Below are 18,988 nucleotides of genomic sequence, written 5' to 3'. Positions count from 1 at the left end.
CGTAGGACCTACTGCTCCTATCGCCATTGGACCTTCGAGCATCGTCTCCTTGAGCTTTGTTAGCGAAGCGCCATATGGCAATGCTACCAGCGCCATCGGTTCTGCTGGCCCGACAGCTCCGACTGAGACTGACGTCTCTACCAGCTCGATTCTTCCCGCCAATGGTACCAGTAGCGATACCTCGTCTTCGTCCACTGTGCTCGCACCCATCGGTACCGGTCCCTCAAGCGGTATATCATCGTACGCCACTAGCGGTGCGCCCTTTAGTAATGGCACAACCAGCGTTCTACCTTTCGGACCCACTGGTACTGGTGTTTCGACCTTCGTGACTACGAGCAAGACCGTCATAGTCGCGCCAATCGGTACTGGTGCTTCAAGCAGCATCTCATCTAGCGCAACAAGCGGTGCACCTTTTGGAACTGATACCACAAGTGCATTGCCCGTCGGACCCACCGGCACTGGCCTGTCCAGCTCGACAATAACGAGCAGCGAGATCAGCTCCGCCCAAAACGCAACATTCTCGCTTACTACTAGATACAACCTCACCTCGAGCATTGCTTCGACGGTGTTGACGCTTTCGGCCAATTCGACTGTCACAGCACCCTTGACCACCGCCCCCATTGTTACTGGCCCAGCAACCAGCCTTTCGACGTCTTCCGGTAAATACACAAACACTACAAGCTCGGCTTCAACAACTAGCTCCACTGCCAAGTTCTACCAGTTCAACAACTACGGAGGTATCTCATCCGGCCACCCTCTTGCCACCAATACTAGTGCTTGCTCGACCAAGCCTACCTCTACTGCTACTTGTGTTCGTTGTGAAGGTCAACCTGGAACTGACAAGTACTGTGGTCTCACAATCAACGATGACTCTTACGCTGTTGTGCCCAAAACTTGCAACACGGTCGAATACAGCCTGGACCTGACCGAGTGCATTATTGCCCCTGATGGTACCAGCCGAAAGGCACTCTGCATCAACGGCCAGTTCCCTGGACCTCTTCTTGAGGCAAGCTGGGGTGATGAGGTTGTTATTCATGTCACCAACTCCATGAGTCTTAATGGTACTTCCATCCATTGGCATGGTATCAGACAAAACTACACCAACGAGATGGATGGTGTAGTTGGTCTCACTCAATGCGCTCTGGCTCCTGGGCAAAGTATGACTTACAAGTGGATGGCCGAGAGCTATGGCTTCTCCTGGTACCACAGTCATTTGACTCTCCAAGCATATGAGGGTCTCTTTGGTCCCATGTACATTGCTGGTCCCAAGTCTGCTGACTACGATGTCGATGCCGGTCATTTGATCATCAACGATTGGTCCCATATCCCCGTCGACGACATGTACAACGATGCACAGGTCGCTGGTGTCAGAACTATGGATACTGGTTTGATCAACGGTATGAACATCAACCCTGCAGCCAAGGACGGTCAACCCGCAGGCGTTCGCTACACGGTCCCCACAGAATTCGTACCTGGCAAGAAGTATCTTTTCCAGCTCCTCAACAGCGCCATTCAGTCTACCTACAAGTTCTACATTGACGGCCATAAGTTTACCGTCATCGCTACCGATTTTGTACCCATCGAGCCTTACGAGACCACAGTCTTGTCCATCAACATTGGCCAGCGTTATGAGATTATTGTTGAAGCCGATCAGGATGTCGGTGACTACTTCCTCCGATTTGATAACCAGAACGCTTGTGCCTCCACCATCAATTCTGATGATATCAGAGGTATCATTCACTACGCCGGAAGTCCCGGTCTCACTCCCAACTCCACTGCTCACACCTATCCTCGCAAAGATAACGGTGTTGGTGGTATCCTCGGTACTTGTGAAGATGAGCCTCTTGCCAGTCTTGTACCCGTTCTCAAGAAGACTGTCAGCTCTCCTCACGAGACTGTCCAGCATGATCTCTTGGTCTCCAACTCGAACGCTATTAACCTCTACCGTTGGTACCTGGATGGCACTACTTTCCAGGCCAACTGGGCCGATGCCACTCTGTATAGCATCATTAACAACGATACCGTACCTACATACTCAGGCGATCTTGCCATCTCTACCAACTTAGGAGAGTGGGTTTACGTCATTATCGAATCTCCTATCCCGCTTGGCCACCCTATCCATTTGCACGGTCATGACTTTTATATCCTTGCAGCGGGCTATGGAACCTACGGCGCTGGTACAGCGCTAAACCTCAACAACCCTCCTCGTCGCGATGTAGCGTTCATGCCTGGTGATGGCCCAACCGGTCAAGGAGGTCATCTCGTAATTGCCTTCTTCACTGATAATCCTGGTGTTTGGCTCATGCACTGCCATATTGGTTGGCACGTTGCCATGGGTTTTGCCCTACAATTCATCGAGGGTCAAGAACTCATCAAGGACTCTGTTGCTAATACATGTCTTGTCAACGATGTGTGCACTACATGGCGTCCATGGGCCCAGGAAAATGGCATTCACACCGATGACTCTGGTGTTTAGATGCTAGACTGGTTTTTGTCAAAATTCGGCGCGCTCTTGCTTTTTCTTCTCTTCTTGATACCTAGATTTTGCGTTTACACCATTCCCGCTAGATGGCTAGATTCTGCCTTTTTTGTACATATGCGGACTTATATACTTTTATGTCATTATCGCTTTTGCACGTGATTTTCTGCGTCTTTTACACTTTTCATTACACTTCGGCTCCGAAAGCCGCCCTGTGGATGAGAGGAAGCGTGAGTACTTCAACAGCAGCAACAATCAGTACCGTCTGGAAATGCAGCAGTGCAAGCCAAGGCGCTGTTTTCTTGAAGCATAAAGACGCTGCCTCGCTGTAAGTCCTCAAGTCAAAGTCTGAGGATATCGTCTCTCCGGCAGCTGCGTGATCTGAACTTCCACCCCCAGTTCTCGCGTCGATGTGTTCAGTCTCGATGCAAACATACGCAGCAAAAGTCGGATACAACACGAGTAATCTCAACCCCAATGCAACAAGCAACAAACACCCATCACCGAAAGCGATGGTCTCGATCTTCGCCATATCATCTCCCATATTGAGTGAGAAAAGTCTACTCACTAGACCTGGCAATTTTGCCGTCACTTCTGCGGCAAAAGTGTACATTAAGCAGGGAACCACTAGCTCCCTTTTCGGCAAGGATAGTATAACCCTCCTTGCTTGGGGTAGAGAGAGAATGCCTTTTGTCCATCGGGCGTGATAGTTTGCGAGGAGTAGAGCTGCTATAGCTTGAGAGGCCAGATTCCAGATGTTAGACGCGCAAATACAAGTGAGAACGTTGACGAGGATTAGAAAGAGCACATTATAGGTGACGCCTTGAAACATGTCATTGCGCAGTCGTCTAGGCGAAGAAATGATTCGACGTGTAAGTTCCGAATTGAAATAATTGGACTTGGCCACGGCTTTTTGTGTATAATGACGAGCTCTCGTTGAAGAGTAGATTAAATGTGTTCCAGCCGTTCTTAGCATTACATGTCGTATCTGTATCCTATTTAGCCTTGTCTTTTTTTCCGACACGTCTACGAAATCGCAAACTCACCAAAGACATCAGAAGCGCTTGTAGTAATATCACAATGATCAAGCCAATGAAATCGCTGAGAGCTCTCTTCTCTGTATGGATCGTGGAGTTCAATAGTGCACTGATGCCGAGGAGGTTGTCTGAGCTGTTTAGGTCTGCGAGTGTGTGCAGGAGTTTGTGCGCCAGATGTCCTGCTAGGGGAGGTGGAGGGGATGCCATGCTTGTATTTGGTGAAAACGAGGAAAGGAGATGGAGGCTTGTAATAGGTGTTTGTTGCTGTATGGCCGAGGTTATACCGTGGACAAAGTGTATTTCGATATAGATGGCTGCCTGATTTGAGAACGAATAACAGAGTGGTAAGAAGACCACCTCAAATTACTTCACAAGACACAAAGAGAAGTTCGGGTACAAAACATCAATTTTAGAAACTACCGCATGCATAAAAACTCCTTCCCTTTTCCGTTTTGAAACGCCATAAAACCACTTTTCATCTTCAGATCTAACCCTGTGTATCAACAACCTCAGCAAACCACTGTCTCAGTGCTCCAGCAAGTACAGCAGGCATCTCTCTAACATCTCTAACCACCAAATAATATCCGAAGGGGAAGCTATCCAGATACTTGACAGTCCTAACCTTCATCTCTCCAGTCACAGGATCCTTGACGAATTCTGCCGTCTGCAAGTCCAAAATGGACGAGTTCTTTTTCTTCGCAGCAGGTGCAGCGGGAGTAGCGGTGCCCGAAGCAGGAGCATTGGCAGGAGTAGCGGTTCCAGAAGGTGCAGCAGAGAAAGAAGGAGCTGAAGCTGTAGCATCCACAATGACAAAAACCATCATAATCCTCTCCTCATGTGCTTGACGCACCAATTGCCTAATGCCATTGTGATCCTCGCACACACCATCAGAAACAATCAACTGCAGCTGCCACAATTCAGAGCTTGCGCCCTGCGCTCTCAGTCTAGCAGCTCTGAAAAGATCCAGAGATTTCTGCACCAAATTCTTGACATTCGTGCGCGTTTGCTCAAAGTTAAAGCCGCGAATCACATTCGCTCCCGCTTCAGCTGTGAATGGTGTTTCAAAGCCTAGCTTCACACTCACGTCTTCTCCAAAGCCGAGGATACAAAGCTCGCCAGCTTCGAGGATTGAGAGGGCGCGGGCGAGAAGGGCCATGGTGTCGAAAGCGAGTGTTTGTGCTCCGCCTTCGGCCATGGATTGGGAATCGTCGATGGCGAGCATGATTTGGTATTGGCGTTTGCTGGGCACGGATCTACGCATCCAGATCTTGTCGCGGCGGTAGGAGGAGGCGATGTAAGGGATGATGCGTTTGATGTTGAGGCGTTTGCCGGTGCGGTAGTCGCCGCGCATCTTTGTGGCGTGGGTGGGTGTGAGGAGGAGGCGGAGGTGCTCAGCGAGGAGTAGAGAAAGGTTTCTGGTCGTCGACTCATGAGTGTTGTACAGTGCTCTTGCGTCGTCGAGGGACAAGGAAGGAAGGTCGGCTATGGAGGAGATGTGGGCAGACTCGAGTTGATAATCGACATCTTCGATGGAGTCGTCGTTGTCTTCTTGAGCCTCGGCACCGTCTTGGTCGAGAGCGTCTTCCCGAGACTGGGCCTCTCCGACAAAGGCGTTGGGAATGGCTTCAGCTCCACCTTCTGGGTTCTGCTTGCCGTCGTCGTCTTCTTCACGGTCACCCATTTCGATGTCCTCGTCTGGGCGGTAGGCTTCACCTTCTTCTTCGTCTTCAGGCATAAAGTCTTCTCTCTGCTCCTTGTCATTGGTAGAGACACCGGCTTCCTCGTCGATAGCCTTGGCTTGGTCTTCGTTGGCAGCACCAAGAGCTTGAGCGTCAGATTCTTCAGCCTCATTCTGCAAGTGCTCGAACTCGGCGTCATTCATGTCAACATCATCAGCAGGAGGCTGTTCTTTGCGATCCTCCTTGTCGGCCGGAGCATCTTGAATCTGCTTTTGCTGCTTGTACCACTTTTCGAGAGCATCACCAATCTTCTTGTAAGGCATAGACTCTTGCTTGTCCTCGGTCTTTTCCTCATTGGCGGCGGCAGCAGAGTTTTCGGCAACTCCTCGTTCACCTTCGGCACCAGCTTGTTGTTGCTGTTCTTGCTGAGCGCCTTGCTCGCCAGATTCCTGTTGAGCAGCACCTGCGTCATTATCCTTGTTGTCGTCCTGAGGCTGTTGATCATCGAGACCAGCACCTTGGGCTTCACTAGGTGCAATCTCATCGGCGGCATTGGTGTCGTCTTTGCGGTTATCTTGAAGCATGTCTTGATCCTCTTGAGCTTCTTCCTCTTCCTCGGGCTTCTCAGCATCTTCGCCGACTTCGTTTGTCTTGTCTTGACCGTCCTCATCGGCGTTCTCGTCGGCTTCGTCTTGCTGGGCGTCGAGGTCGGCGGGAATGTCATCTTCGGGAGAGACGTCCTCTTCCTTGCTCGGGTCATCGATTTCACCTTCTTGCTCGCCTTCAGGTTCAGGCAGATCTTGGTCCATGGGATCGAGATCACCCATGTCTTCCATACCTGAGTCGTCGCCATCTTCAGACTTGCCGTCCATGTCAATATCATCAGGCAATTCAAGGTTGTCCTGTTCCTGCAAGTAAGGATCGGTCTTTTCGGTCTCGTCAGGCGGGCCGTTCTCGGTTTCGTCGGCACCTTGTTGTTCGCCTTCGTCCTCCTCTTCCTCGGCATCGTCATCATTCTCCTTCTTTTCCTTCTCGTCCTTCTCTTCACCATCAGCAGCAGTCATTTCGTTCTGATCTTCCGTGCCGGCGTTGTTGTCACCCTCCTTGTCTTTGTTATCTTCATCCTTTCCACCGTCATCCCACATCTTCTCGTCGACGGTGGAGGGACCAAGATCATCGACATCGCCAACTTCATCTTCCATCTCATCTTCACCTTCGTCTTCCTTGTCATCACCTTCCTCGTCATCCTTCTCTTCAGCGTCACCCATCTGACCTTCCATGTCTTGATCACCCATGTCGACTGCGTCCTTTTCATCTTCAATTTCGTCCTTGTCGTCACGGTCATCCTTTTCTTGTGCAAGTTCACCGAGGTCTTCGTCGTCCTCGATATCCTTCGAGATGTCCTCAGCACCTTCGCCTGAGCCCAGACCGGTTCCGCCTTCGAGCTTATCATCACCCTTGTTCTGGTCAGTTGACTTCTCAGAAGGCGTACAGAAGCCCTCCTTTGAGAGTTGAACAAAGATCTTGGCAAGACGGAAAGACATCTGACTCAGGGCTGCATGGAGGTTCTCAAGACGAGAAGATAGATAGACAGCCAGGTTGTTGTACTGAGCGATAAAAGGGATGAAAGAGTGAACAACTGCAGCTGCAACATCGAGATCGGTGTTGAGCTGTGGCACTTGCGCCATGAGTTCCCGCATGCGTGTTGTAACGTGAGGAAGGCGGAGGGTCTTGACCGCAAGAGACAAGTTTTGACTTTCATGGAGAACCCAGCTTGGATCCTCGGCAGACACGGGAAGTTGGCTCAAAGGCTTCTCGAGATCTTGAACAGAACCAAGAATGGAGTCGACAAAGTCGCAAGCTGCTTGTCCGAACTCATCAATCTTGATCGAGTTCTTCTTTAAGATCTTCTTTGTCTTGACGTTGTCACCGACAGAAGCCCAGAGTTGGAGCTGTCTCAGGGTAGCTCCAAGGTAAGGATGTTGCCCAATGATGGTAGCAAGCTCGGTGTGCAGCTGCTGCGCAGCAGCCTTGCTTTCCTCTAGGACCTTGATGTGTTGGTCACTGTTGACGCCAGCAGGTAGCGAGTGAAGAGCTTGCCATTGTGACTTGAAGCTCTCGAAGCGAATGGCCCACTGACTCAGAGCCTTGACAATGTCGCTGCAATCAAGTTTACTGAGTTCAGCCTGTGCAGCAACAACGCGAGCAGCAGACTTGATCATGATTGGCAGGCAAGCAATAGCAGTGGCAGCATCATAGCTCTGCTTCTTCTTATCAGCAAGCTCAAGCTTACCTTTGCCCCAAAGACTTTCAGCCTGGGCAAGGAACGACTCCAAAGACTTTTGATCATCGGTGACGGAGCCAAGGATGTTTCTCTGCTGAATAAGGACTTGCAACATACTCTCGCACAATGCCACAGATCTCGCAATTTCGGCACCGGTCAAGTCGTCATTGTGTTCTCTAGCAGCTTCTCTAACCAAAGGCATCAAGTACAAAAGACGATGCAGATAGCTTTCAGCAAGGTCCTTTTCCATGACCGGGATTGCAGCCAGGACAGCTTGCAGTGAGTCTTGCCTGGCCAGAACATCGCTCGTCACATTGCTCTTGAAGCCCATGTTTCTGAGCTCTTTGAGAACATCGGCGAAAAGCTTACGCTTACGGTTCTTGAGATGCTTGACTGTCTCGGTATTCTCCTCGGTCAAGACGGTGGGCGTGGCCTTGCGAAGCTGAGCAGCAATAGATTCTGTGTCATTGAGCCAGATGTTGATCTCAGAGGCGCAATCGATATGCTCAGCCTTGATGGCACCCTTGGACTGCATGACAGTTAAGGTGGTAGCAGTGTTCTTGAAACGGGCAGGTCGCTCATTCCACTTGGGCACTACCTCAATGCACAACGTAGAGGCCTTAGGGTCGACAGGAACCTCAGTCTTGCGCAAACCGGCAGCTGTAGGTGTTTCTGCAAATGCAATATCTGGTAAACCTGCTGAGACAATACTCTGAGCAGGCTGAGAAAGAAGAGCTCTGAACTTGCGAACAACTCTATACAGCTTGACGTGAGAGGCCTTTGAGCTCTGCTTCAGTGCAAGGATGTTGGTATCCTTCCAGCTGGCGAGTTGGATGATGTTCTTGATATCCTTCTCAAGCTTTTGTCTACCAGTATCAAGAGCTTGGTTGACCAAAGGCTCGTAACGCACCATATACGAGATGAAGTTACTCAAAGCAGTGTGTGCTATTTCGAAGCATGGGAAGCTTGCTGCGCGAGTCTTGATGTACTCCCGGAAGTTGCCTAACATTCTCAAGCGAGCAGAGAACTGACCGAGACCGGTAGTCGTGAAGAAGCCGTACAATGTCTTGATGAGCTCGGTAACGTGGTTCTTCATCTCGGTCTCGCCCTCGCCGATAGTCAAAGGCACAACAACGATGTTCTCATAAGCAATGTAGAACCAGCTCTTGGCATCTTCGTTGCACTTCAATGTCTCCATGTCGAGCAGTCTTGACCAGGTAGATAGTTCAAGCTGTCTCCAGCTGACAATGAGACTTGTGATGTTGTCATAGAGCCCAGCAGCACTGTATTCTCTGCTAGCGACAACTTGCCACTCATGGATGTATGAGTGTAGCTTCTCGACCTTGAGCATAATCTTGGCGATAGGGTCTGTGTGAGCGAATCCGAGAATCTCGTCGCACACGCGCAACACATCACCAAGGGTTGCGTGCTCAGGCCAGACTTGCTGAACCTCTGTGAATCTGGTCTGAATCTTGCGGATCAACGAGATGAGCTTGTCTGCTTCGGTGAGGTTGGCTTCAGTGTAGATGTTGTACAGGTTTTTCTTGAAGCCAGAACCGTTCAACATCTGGGTTTTCTCTTGCAGGATGAGAATCAAGAGAGGAGTCAAGACGCCACTTGAACCGTCAACGCTGGCAATTGTCTGCTCGTCAGACTGTTTGCCGAGCAATGCTGCTGACTTCTTAACAAGTGCGAGCAAATCTTCCTCGTTGGCTTCGCCCTTCTTGTAGATTTCTGCAAGAACAGTGGCAAGACCGGGAGCAAGAGCTTGCATCTTTTGAGGCACGGCAGACTTGTTCTGAGTATCGGTGCTTGCTTCAGTGTCGTACTCCGGGAAGAGTTCGGCCAACTCTGCCTCGTCTGCTTCTTCTTCGGCCTCTTCATCACCACGATGGGTGTACAGACTGTGGTCTGCGGCGTTCTGCTGCTGGTTGGTTTGCAGCTCGATTTGCCATTGCTGATACATCGAGTCAAAGACGTCAAATACAGCATCCCAGGTTGACAGCTGTGTATCCGGCAAGATGCGGCTCATGGTTGCGAAAGAAGATAAAGCGTGCATTCTGACATTGTTGTGGTGAGGTGCTTCCATAACAGCAGAGATGGCAGTAGCCTTTCTAACGTAGTCAGGGGATGCGCCAGTAAGAGGCGAGAAGTGCTTAATGTCGACTGTGTTGTCAATCTTCACATCCTCAGGAACGAGGCTGGCAAGTGCGAATCCAACCTCGAGACAGTGCAAGAAACCCATGACAGGTCCAGTGATATCAGCATAAGCACGGTAACCGTCACTGAGACGAGCCTTGACTTGTCTGACGTTTTGACGCAGCACGGCGTCTTTTGCGAATCCCACGATCATATCCTCAGGGGCATTGTAGAGTGGTGCAAGCGCCCTTTGCAAAGCGTTGAGCTCACCTTGCAGCTTGGTGATCTCTGAGATAGTGGGTCTGGCGATATCTTCAACGGCAGGCTCTTGACCGAGATCTATGACATCCTGCTTGACCGAAGCAGTACGAAGCGAAGAGTAGAGACCAGTGGCATCAGCAAAGCGCTGCAGGGCTGCCAATTCAGTTTGCAAGTCAGCGAATGTCTTGCGGAACATTTGCCTGTCAAGCATAGGACGTAAAGCAGGATCGGAAGGCTTGCTGGTGATGTACAATGACATGCATCCAAGAGCGAATCTCAACCAAGCTCTAGCAGAGATAGCGGGATCAATAGTATGTGCAGCAGAAGCATCGACAAGGTATTGCACCAACGGATTGAGATAAAGCTTGCAAACGCTGGCAGCTTCCTGAGTAGATGCCATGGAAGGAGCTGCTGCAACAATCTTGCCTAAGCTGAACGACTCAGCAGCCCAATCGATCCAGGGCTGCCAATCAGCTTGTCTGATATCCTTTGCACGGGAGACTTCGCGCAGCGAGCGCAAAAGTACATCCGCCAATACAGCAAGATGACCGTCAAGAACGTGGATGTAGTTTGCTTCCAGATCATGTGTATTGCTTGTGATGATCTGACCCATAATCTGGGCTTCGGTCCGGAGCAGGTCCAGTTTGCTCATAGGAACTTGGTCAATGTGGTCGAGACCCGAGAGAACGTGCTGGTGAAGGTTGGTCTCCAGAGCAAATGGCTTCTGATCATCGCTGTAGAAACCGACGTGCTTGCCCAGAGGCTCGAAAACGTCGCCTTGCTGTGCAGAGATGTGTTTTGTAGGCCTGTAAGCAAGGAAGTTCACGCGCTGCAGCTGTGACTGCAACTGTTCGCTGAGTGTGCGCCCGGCCAGTGCGCTAAATACTCCTGATCGAGGATACTGAGACATATCCTTGCCGTACAGCAGATCGAAAGTCTGGGCAATGCCTTCAAACTGCTCTCTGAAGTGAGGCATAACATGTGCAATTTCTGTCTCTTCAATGCTGAATGCAGACATTGCTTCCTTGAGACTGGCAATGAGGGCAGATGCCTCATCGGAGCCAGTTAATACGACAGCCAAAGCTTTACCGAATGCTTGTTGTAGTTGCAGAAGCTGGTCCAATGGGGCATCGAGTCTTCTTGCGAATATGTCAAATCTGTCGGCCATAGCTTCGAGTCCAACAATATCCTGCAACTGTTGGAATGTACGAGCAGTCTTTGGTCTCATGACTGTCCACAGGGCGGTCATCGAAGCACCCTTGTTATCGGGGGAGAATGCTCGGTCTAGAGGCAGCACAAAGTATGAGCTGAAGCGTTCCCCAGCTTGAGCGTCACCAGAAGCAAAGCGTGCAGCGAATTCGACACCGTTGTTTTGCTCAAGACGAATACCGATCTCGATGTACGCCTTGAAAACTGCCTCTTCTACATCTACCGAGTCGACGAGGGCGAAGAACTCCCACCAATATCTTCTCCATGGCTTGAACGTGTCAACAGAGTGCTGACCAGCGAGCTGACCTTGTTGTTGGGCGGCCACAGCTGTGTCAAGGAATTTTGACCAGACTTCCACAGCGGCACCGAGAAGACCGAAAACGTTGCTGGTGAAGTGCTTCTGTTTTGGGCCTTGACCAATCGCAGATCGTTGGAGACGAGTTTGCTCACGTTTTGGTACATCACGGTTTCTGACGTTCTCGAGGGCGATCTGCATGGAGTGTATGTCCCACTCGAGCTCATAGAGCGCGGCAGCCCACTTGCTAGGCTCGATATTGCAACGAGCCAGCGCGACGTTATTCAGAGGGTGGAACGGCTGAACTGCAGAGTCAATACCAGTTATGGCCTGCTCGTCTACGGTCTGTGTAACGTGCAAGGTTTTAAACTTGAATTGAACATCCTTGCTTCTACCAAGAACATTGATAGGCGTCTTGTAGAGCCCGACCTCCAGACCTGACATGAATTGAGGCATAATGGGCGTGTCTTGATATGACATACTCTCCATGACAATTTGTGCCATGTGAGGAGTCAAGGTATCTCGCACGTCAATGTTCTCTAAAGCTTCCGTATTGCGGAGTCTGTGAAGACTCGACTCCGAGCAGAACTCTAGGCTTGGTGTATGCTCAAATGCGGCTATAGGAGACAACAAGAACAGCTCAACAGCTCTGTTGCGCAAAGCTCTGGACAGCTCACCATATCTAGGATCCATGGTGAAGAAGATCCTGAAATTAAGATGGGGCTTGATAACACGGGCTTGTCCAGAGGCATCAGTGTTCTCGTTGAGGATCAATGTACCGTTGGGCTCAAGTAGTGAGTTGAGCCTGTCCAAGACTGCAGGACTGCAGAGGTTGGCATTGTCGAGGACCAACCACTCACCACGTTCCAAAGCTTGCACAAGCATACCGTCCATCCACTCAAATTGTGCTCGGCTGATGGCAGTAGGCGTTGAGATCAAAGCTTCGACTTGCTCGCGTAGGGACTCTGCCTCAGCCACGTCGATCATGAATGCGTTTGATGACAACGATCCAGACGACCGAGCGACCGAGATAAAGTTCTGAAGCAAGTGAGAAATCTCAAGAGTCACCTCGTTGCGACCAGTCGTGACCAGGCTTGTGTCTGCCTTAGATGCCAATTGGCGGAGGCGCTGAAGTGACTCAAGAGCAGACTTGTTTGCGTCCAGGGTCAAGCAGCGGACGGTCTGCAGCGCTGCGAAGGTACGGAGCTTCTCGAGGAAACTGTGAATGGCACGTTGAGGCTCTGACTGCTCATAACCACCAACCAAGTCCATAGAGTCAACATCGGCGTTCATAGAGAAGGTGACCATGTCAACACCAAGGACTGCGGCGAGCTTCTCCAGGATAGCGGTCTTGCCCGAGCCCGACGGTCCGACCAGCAGAACTGGCCATCTCTTTTGTACAGCAACCATGACGGACTCCAGCACATGAAGATGAGGCTTGAAGTCGAAATACTGATGGTCAGCGCCGACCCTGGCTACGTGAGCGTTCCTCTGGAGCAGACCCAAGCCAACTTGAAAATGCTTGGGACCAATGTCATGGAACATGCTGTGAGTGACTGGAGCGTCTGGCAAGATACTCTGGAAGAGCTTGGCCACGAGAGCCCTGTCCATGGAGGTGCGGAAACGCTGCGCGATAATGGTCGAGAAGAAATCATCTACCTCACCCCCCTTCAGCAAACCTTGGTCCGCGGTGATCAAGCTCAACCAACGCAGTGTATCACGCAAGTTAAATTCCCAAGGTCCGCCGAGCGAGCCAATCTTTCTGTGGTGGGTCTCGATGTCAAGCTGGTCAATGAACGAGACGATAGGAGCGATCTTGTCGGCATCGTAGCTAGCGAATGACTTTTGACAGATCAGGACAAGATCTTCAGGGCTGAATACATCGGCGTACACAACAGTGAAACGGTTGACGAACGATGCGGGCAGACCTTTACGACCACCACCTTGATGGTGGGGATTTTGAGCGGCAAAGAGTCTGAAGTCGGGATGACGGCTGAAGATTTGGTCCAATTCGGAAATATAGACCTCACCTCTGTGATCGAGACAGGCGTTCAAACCTTCCAGTACTGACTGGGAAGCGAGATTCATCTCATCGAGCAACACCCACTCGCCGTTCTTCATGGCTCGGAGGAATGGTGCGTCACGCCAGGCGAATGTGCCAGCTTCAGCTCCTTCAACGGGAACATCTGAACCGAAGAGGTCCATCAAATCAGTCTGCTCCGACAGATTGATGCGTGTAAGAGGCATACCAACTGCCTGTGCCAGTGCAGTAACAAGAGTCGTCTTTCCTACACCAGGATTTCCCTCGAGAAGAACGGGTTTGGTGAGCTGGAGAGCACGAATGACACGCATAGCATTTGATCTGGTCGTCGGTGCCAGGAAGGTGAATCCAGGCTCGCTGCCCTTAGTGATCACGGGGATAGAGAAAGCGCCAAGCTCCAAAACCTCATCTGTGACCTCTACGTGGATTGGTGAGTTGTAGACAGCAGACGCATCGGCCTTGATGAGCTTGCTCAACTCGTCCAGACACTGCGACCTTTCGTAGTTGACAGTGCCAGGGTTGATGGCGAGAAGGGCGGCAGGATTGGCACCGAGGGTATCGATGTACACCATTGCAGCACCATGGATGATTGAGAAGACAGGATCGCGATGCGGCTGACGGTTAACAAACTCTACCCAGGCAAGAGTGTCACGGATCGAGATTGATGACGCAGCAGAAGTATTATAACGCTGGTTAAACCATTGAGCGAACTCAACGAGGACATTGGCATAAGGTGCTGCATGGTCCTTTAGCTTGGATCGGATGATCTGCAAAACATCCTCGATATCAGACAATGCAGGCACCCAGATCTCGGTAAAACGGTTGCGCAGAGCGGGAGACAACTCTCTCTTGCCATAGTCGCCACCAGGGTTCATGGTAGCGAAGAATTGGAAACCAGGCTGAGCCCTTACGAAGGAGTCGAGCGAGCCCTTCTCGGCCAGCAACATTTCTCGCGAAGGTTCAAGTACACTGTTCAGACGCTCAAGAACCGAGTCGTCGGCAAGTGAGATTTCGTCGAGCAAGAAGTACTGACCAGTCTTCATGGCGTGTACAAGCGAACCGTCGGCCCATTCGAAGAGTGCCTTCAGGCGAGGTCGATTGGTACCGATGGCCTGATAGACCTGAGCTGTGTAAGGATCGCTTAGGTCGGCGTTGGCCTTGACTTGATCATAGATCACAAGAAGCTCGTCGACGCTAGCCGTAGGGGCAGCCTCTTGGATCTCGGGATGAGGAAGCGATACGAGCATGTCACGAACCTGTTGCTCGATGCCTGCTCTGTTTCTCAGAGGTCTCTGGGCACCGATCAAGTCGCCAGTCTCGGTGTTTTGATGTGCGTTGACAATGTGCAGCTCCTTCCTGGTAGCATCTGCGAGCATTTGTACGACGGTAGTCTTACCGCAACCAGTCTCACCAACCAGTAAGACCGGTTCGTTGTTCTGGAGAGCGGTGGCGACCAAGACATAGAGTCTACGCATAGCATTTGTCCAGACGACACCCTTAGAACCAGCCTGGGTCAGGTACGATTGCAACACAGGAGACTGGACGCCATAGAGCGCAGTGGTATCGATGTCAACCTTGGGCCCTTTCTGACCCAAAACCTTCTCGATGACCTTCTTGACAGCATCGCGTTCCTCAGGCTTACGGACCCTCTCAGCGAGGAGCAAGAAACCATTGACAGCAAGCTCATCGATAGTGTCTGCTTTTCGCAAAGCCCACCTGAAGAGATCACGAAGCGTAGCAAATGACTTTGACTCGAACAAACGATTCTCCTGACGCAGTATCGAAAGCTCTCTGTAGACACTCACAATACGCTTACACCAGGTGTCAGGAATCTGAGTACGACGCTGGAGAATGGTATGCAGCTCTTCAACCGGAATATCATCAAAGTGAAGTTCGAGGAAACGATTGCGGAAAGCACGAGATAGTACTTTACGTCCACCGTACAGACCAGCCGGGTTCTGGGTAGCAAAAAGCATGAAGTTCTCGTGAGGACGAACAGTCTCCTGCGTCTCGGGAATAAGCAGCTCTCTATTGTCATCGAGAAGTCTGTTGAGTGCTTCCAAGACATCAGTGGGAGCCAAATTCAACTCGTCGAGAACAATCCAGTGACCTTCTCTCAGAGCCTTGACTAGAACACCTTCCTGAAATTGCAGACGACCATCAGAGCCTGACACATAAGTACCCAAGTACTCTTGTAGATCGGTATGCTCATGGTTGTTGATTCTCACAAACTTGTTACCAGACTTGTTGGCCAGGTACTCGATCATACTGGTCTTTCCTGCAGAAGTAGGACCTTGAATCAGAACGGGGAATCGACGGGTGAAAGAAGCGCGAATGAGGTTGTCGAGATTGCGGCGAATGAAGGGTGTGATGATGTAGTGTGGTTGGTCGTGTACGGCGAAGTTGCCTTGTCTGAGCCAGTAAGCTCCATCCTTGACATAAGTGTGTCCATCTTGAGGCTGTCGGAAAGGCTTCTTGAGCTCAGCAGCTGCGTTTGCAAGCTTGCCAAACATATGCTGGTGAATAAGTGGTAGCAGGCGGGCTTCCGATTCCTTGTCAAGGAGCGTCAAGAAACTCATTTGGATACCCTCCGCAACGGCCCTGCGAATCGAGCATAGCGGTGAGACATCCTTTGCATAGATCAAAGCACGAGTCAGCGTTCTTAAACTGAAATGAGGCTTCTGACCTGCGCCATCGACGAGCAAGTTGTCTTCGTTCAGCTTTTGTACTGCTTGATGTAGCTTAGCCACATCGGACGCGATAGACCTGTCCAGAACAGCTTCTTGACCAAGATATGTTTGCACGATGTTGCGCAAACTTTGGTAGTCGCGATCGGGACTCTCAACATACAGCTCGGTGAATCTTGAACGGATGCCCAAAGGTAAGTCCTTCTTTCCGACATCAGTTGCAGGATTCATAGCTGCAAAGACTCGGAATTGAGGATGAGCCTTGATGACCTCGACACTGCCAGCTTCGCTCAACATCAATGAGGGAGAGCTGACATCGAACAAATCAGCTAACGCTTCGAGTGTGTCTGGTGAGGCGAGATTGATCTCATCAAGAAGAACCCAGTCGCCATTCCTGACAGCCTTGACAATGTTACCCTCGATGAAAGCAAAAGCGAACGCCTCCTGACCAGCAGTGAGACGATTTTCGAGACTCTTGACCTCCAAAGCGAATTTGTCCCATCTTCCACTAAGGACTGCAGTCATGGCCGGTTCGACCTTGCGCTTCTTTGCGGGGTTTTCAGCATTTCTAGAAGGGGACTTCGAGCCTGCTTGCAGAGTGGCTAGTCTTTGCTGTTCTACCATACCAAGAGCAGTGTTCCACAATTTGCACACACGAACCCACTGCTGCTTGCCCATGCACTTATTTAGCATGTCAATAAACTGAGCATTGCGCTTATAAGAGAAACTGGCAGAGAACAAATCATCGAATTCCTCTTTCAAGGGTACAATGATGGAGCGAGCATTAACAGGCTTGAAACCACCAAGGAGATCACCGCTTTCGCTTTGTTGCGACAAGTTGAAGGGGACAAGCTTCTTGCCAAGCTGGTCTGCAAGATGCTGTACACTGGTAGTTTTACCAGTACCAGTCTCACCAACCAAAAGGAGAGGCTCCTTTTGAGAGACGGCTACAGCAACACGATCAAGTAGACGGAGAGTGTGTGCGTTCGTTGAGAAAGCGCGTTTACCGAACGGACCAGCGAGACTCTTTCTCTGTTGACGAGAGAAGACTGAACGACCTATTGTGACTCTTGTGGGCTCCTCCTTGTGAATAATAGTACGTTCGGCAAGCAGATGCTGGCAGCGCTGAGGATCGATCTGCAAATTCTCGGCAATGCACGAAGTCAGAGCGGTATATGCTGAGCCTTCAGGCAACGCACCGGCGAAACAGTCAACAGCGTCCAGGAAGATCTGATCGAGCTCGCCAGCAGTCATGTTTGGCCTGTTTCCAAGCATAAGAGATACACGAGCACACCACTTGAGAAGATCTCTAGGGTTGACCTCACGCATGAGACCAGTTCTGCTGCGACTTGCCAAATGTGCTTGTTGTTTGAGCAGTTGCAGATTCTGGAAAACATTGACGAATTGCGGTGCGAATTCAGATAGTGATGGGAAAAGACCAATGACGACTTGTTTCAGCTCGTCTGAAGGCAGCATGCTGACGTGTACAGACTTCCAGTGGCGGGCACCCAACAAGTTGTAAGCAGGCTTCGTTTCGTGACCACTGTTGGACAACGAAGTACGCATAGTGGCAACGATGCGGAAGCCTCGAGCGGCGTGTAAGGTTTGACCTCTGCTTGGGATCACAAGCTCGTTTCTTTCGATCAATGGTAGCAGAGTGCTAATGATGTCGTTCGGTGCGCGATCCAGATCCTCGATGAAAACCCAACGACCTTCCAGCACTGCAGTGGTCAGAACACCAGCTTGCCACACGAACGATCCAGGAGTTTTGCCGGTTGTGTACATTCCGATGAGCAGCTTCGCATCACTCTGCTCGTTCAAGTGTAGTGTGACCATAGACTTCAGCTTGTTCAGCTGGCGTGCAGCATGGCGTACCAGGAGCGTCTTTCCAGAACCAGCAAGCCCAGTCAGTAGTACCGGGTTCGGTGCCTTTAACGCAGTTGCAAGCTCACATAGATTTGAGGCAGTGGTGGGAGTGTCGACGATTGTACTCGTCTGCGAGTCTGTCGGAGCGGCACCACGAGGGAGCAAAACGCCGGAGATGCAGGCAGTGGACGAGTGGAAGAGTTCGGCGGGCAAGACAACGTGCTGTCTCTGAGCATTCTCAGCATTCATGTAGGCAGCACGTTCTTGTTGTAAAGCTTCCCTCTCTTGTTCCAGGTTCTTCACGCGACGTTCCTCCCATAGCGTGAGAAGGCGATAGTCAATCTCTTTGTCCTCCCACGGTCCTAGTGGTGCGATCAAGTCCTGGCTTCCAGCATTGTTGGCGAGGTACTTGTTGGTCATGTCTTGTAGAGCAGCATCTGCGGCGCTCAGATACAGACATAGCACGCGAATGGCAAGGTAACGCAATGCACGCGCATCGTGGTCGAGCAACTGGTGTATCCGCGAGAAAGGCACGAATTTGGCAAAAGTCTGGCGGTCAAATCGTAGCAAGCGGATCAGGGCAAAGAAGTATTCGAGGGTGAAGAGATTTGAGTCGGAAATGCTATCGACATTATGCGAACTAAGGTAGCGCTCGGCGTATTCAGAGATGTGAGGAGCGAGGGAAACGAGGCGAGCGTATGCGGCGACGACAGAGACGTAATCGGAGGAGGTTTGGAATTCGGCGCAGCAGTGTGGGACGAGAGATTCGGCGTGAATCAGGATCGTGTCTGTGTATCGTCTGTCGAGAGCGGCTCTGCTGAGTTGAGCAAGAAAGTGTGCACCGTCGCCTCGTTGTAATGTCTCAGCAAGCTCCTGCGGTAATAATGAGATCCGCGAGGCCAGATTGTATGTTTCCCATGATACGTCCATTTTGGCGACAGGAAAATGAACTATATATGGTGAAGATTGAATAAAACCAGAAAAAAAGTTCTGGATCTGGAAATGTTCAAA

The 18,988-nt window shown here is 50.9% G+C and overlaps 3 protein-coding genes across 3 annotated transcripts; 1 reads left to right on the top strand and 2 right to left on the bottom strand.

The window, feature by feature from the left end:
* Positions 1-1,048: 1,048 nt before the first annotated feature.
* On the top strand, positions 1,049-1,210 carry AUEXF2481DRAFT_65624 (uncharacterized protein; the record flags this gene model as incomplete). Its single annotated transcript, XM_013488470.1, has 1 exon — positions 1,049-1,210. A coding segment is annotated over one exon (162 nt), but the record flags the coding sequence as incomplete, so codon positions are not given.
* A 1,456-nt stretch (positions 1,211-2,666) lies between these two features.
* AUEXF2481DRAFT_29474 (uncharacterized protein) lies at positions 2,667-3,723 on the bottom strand (the record flags this gene model as incomplete). The annotated part of the gene is made up of 2 exons (XM_013488343.1): positions 2,667-3,467; positions 3,526-3,723. The coding sequence occupies 2 exons, from the start codon at positions 3,721-3,723 to the stop codon at positions 2,667-2,669; spliced, it is 999 nt and encodes a 332-aa protein (XP_013343797.1).
* Positions 3,724-3,906: 183 nt separating this feature from the next.
* AUEXF2481DRAFT_97693 (uncharacterized protein) lies at positions 3,907-18,965 on the bottom strand. Its single transcript, XM_013488541.1, has 3 exons — positions 12,586-18,965; positions 10,375-12,483; positions 3,907-10,287 (listed from the first exon to the last, which is right to left on the bottom strand). The coding sequence occupies exons 1-3, from the start codon at positions 18,905-18,907 to the stop codon at positions 4,004-4,006; spliced, it is 14,715 nt and encodes a 4,904-aa protein (XP_013343995.1). The 5' UTR covers positions 18,908-18,965; the 3' UTR covers positions 3,907-4,003.
* Positions 18,966-18,988: the final 23 nt, after the last annotated feature.

Source organism: Aureobasidium subglaciale (assembly GCF_000721755.1).
Source record: "Aureobasidium subglaciale EXF-2481 unplaced genomic scaffold scaffold_10, whole genome shotgun sequence".
NCBI lineage: Eukaryota > Fungi > Ascomycota > Dothideomycetes > Dothideales > Saccotheciaceae > Aureobasidium > Aureobasidium subglaciale.
This window is presented reverse-complemented; position numbering and strand designations above follow the sequence as displayed.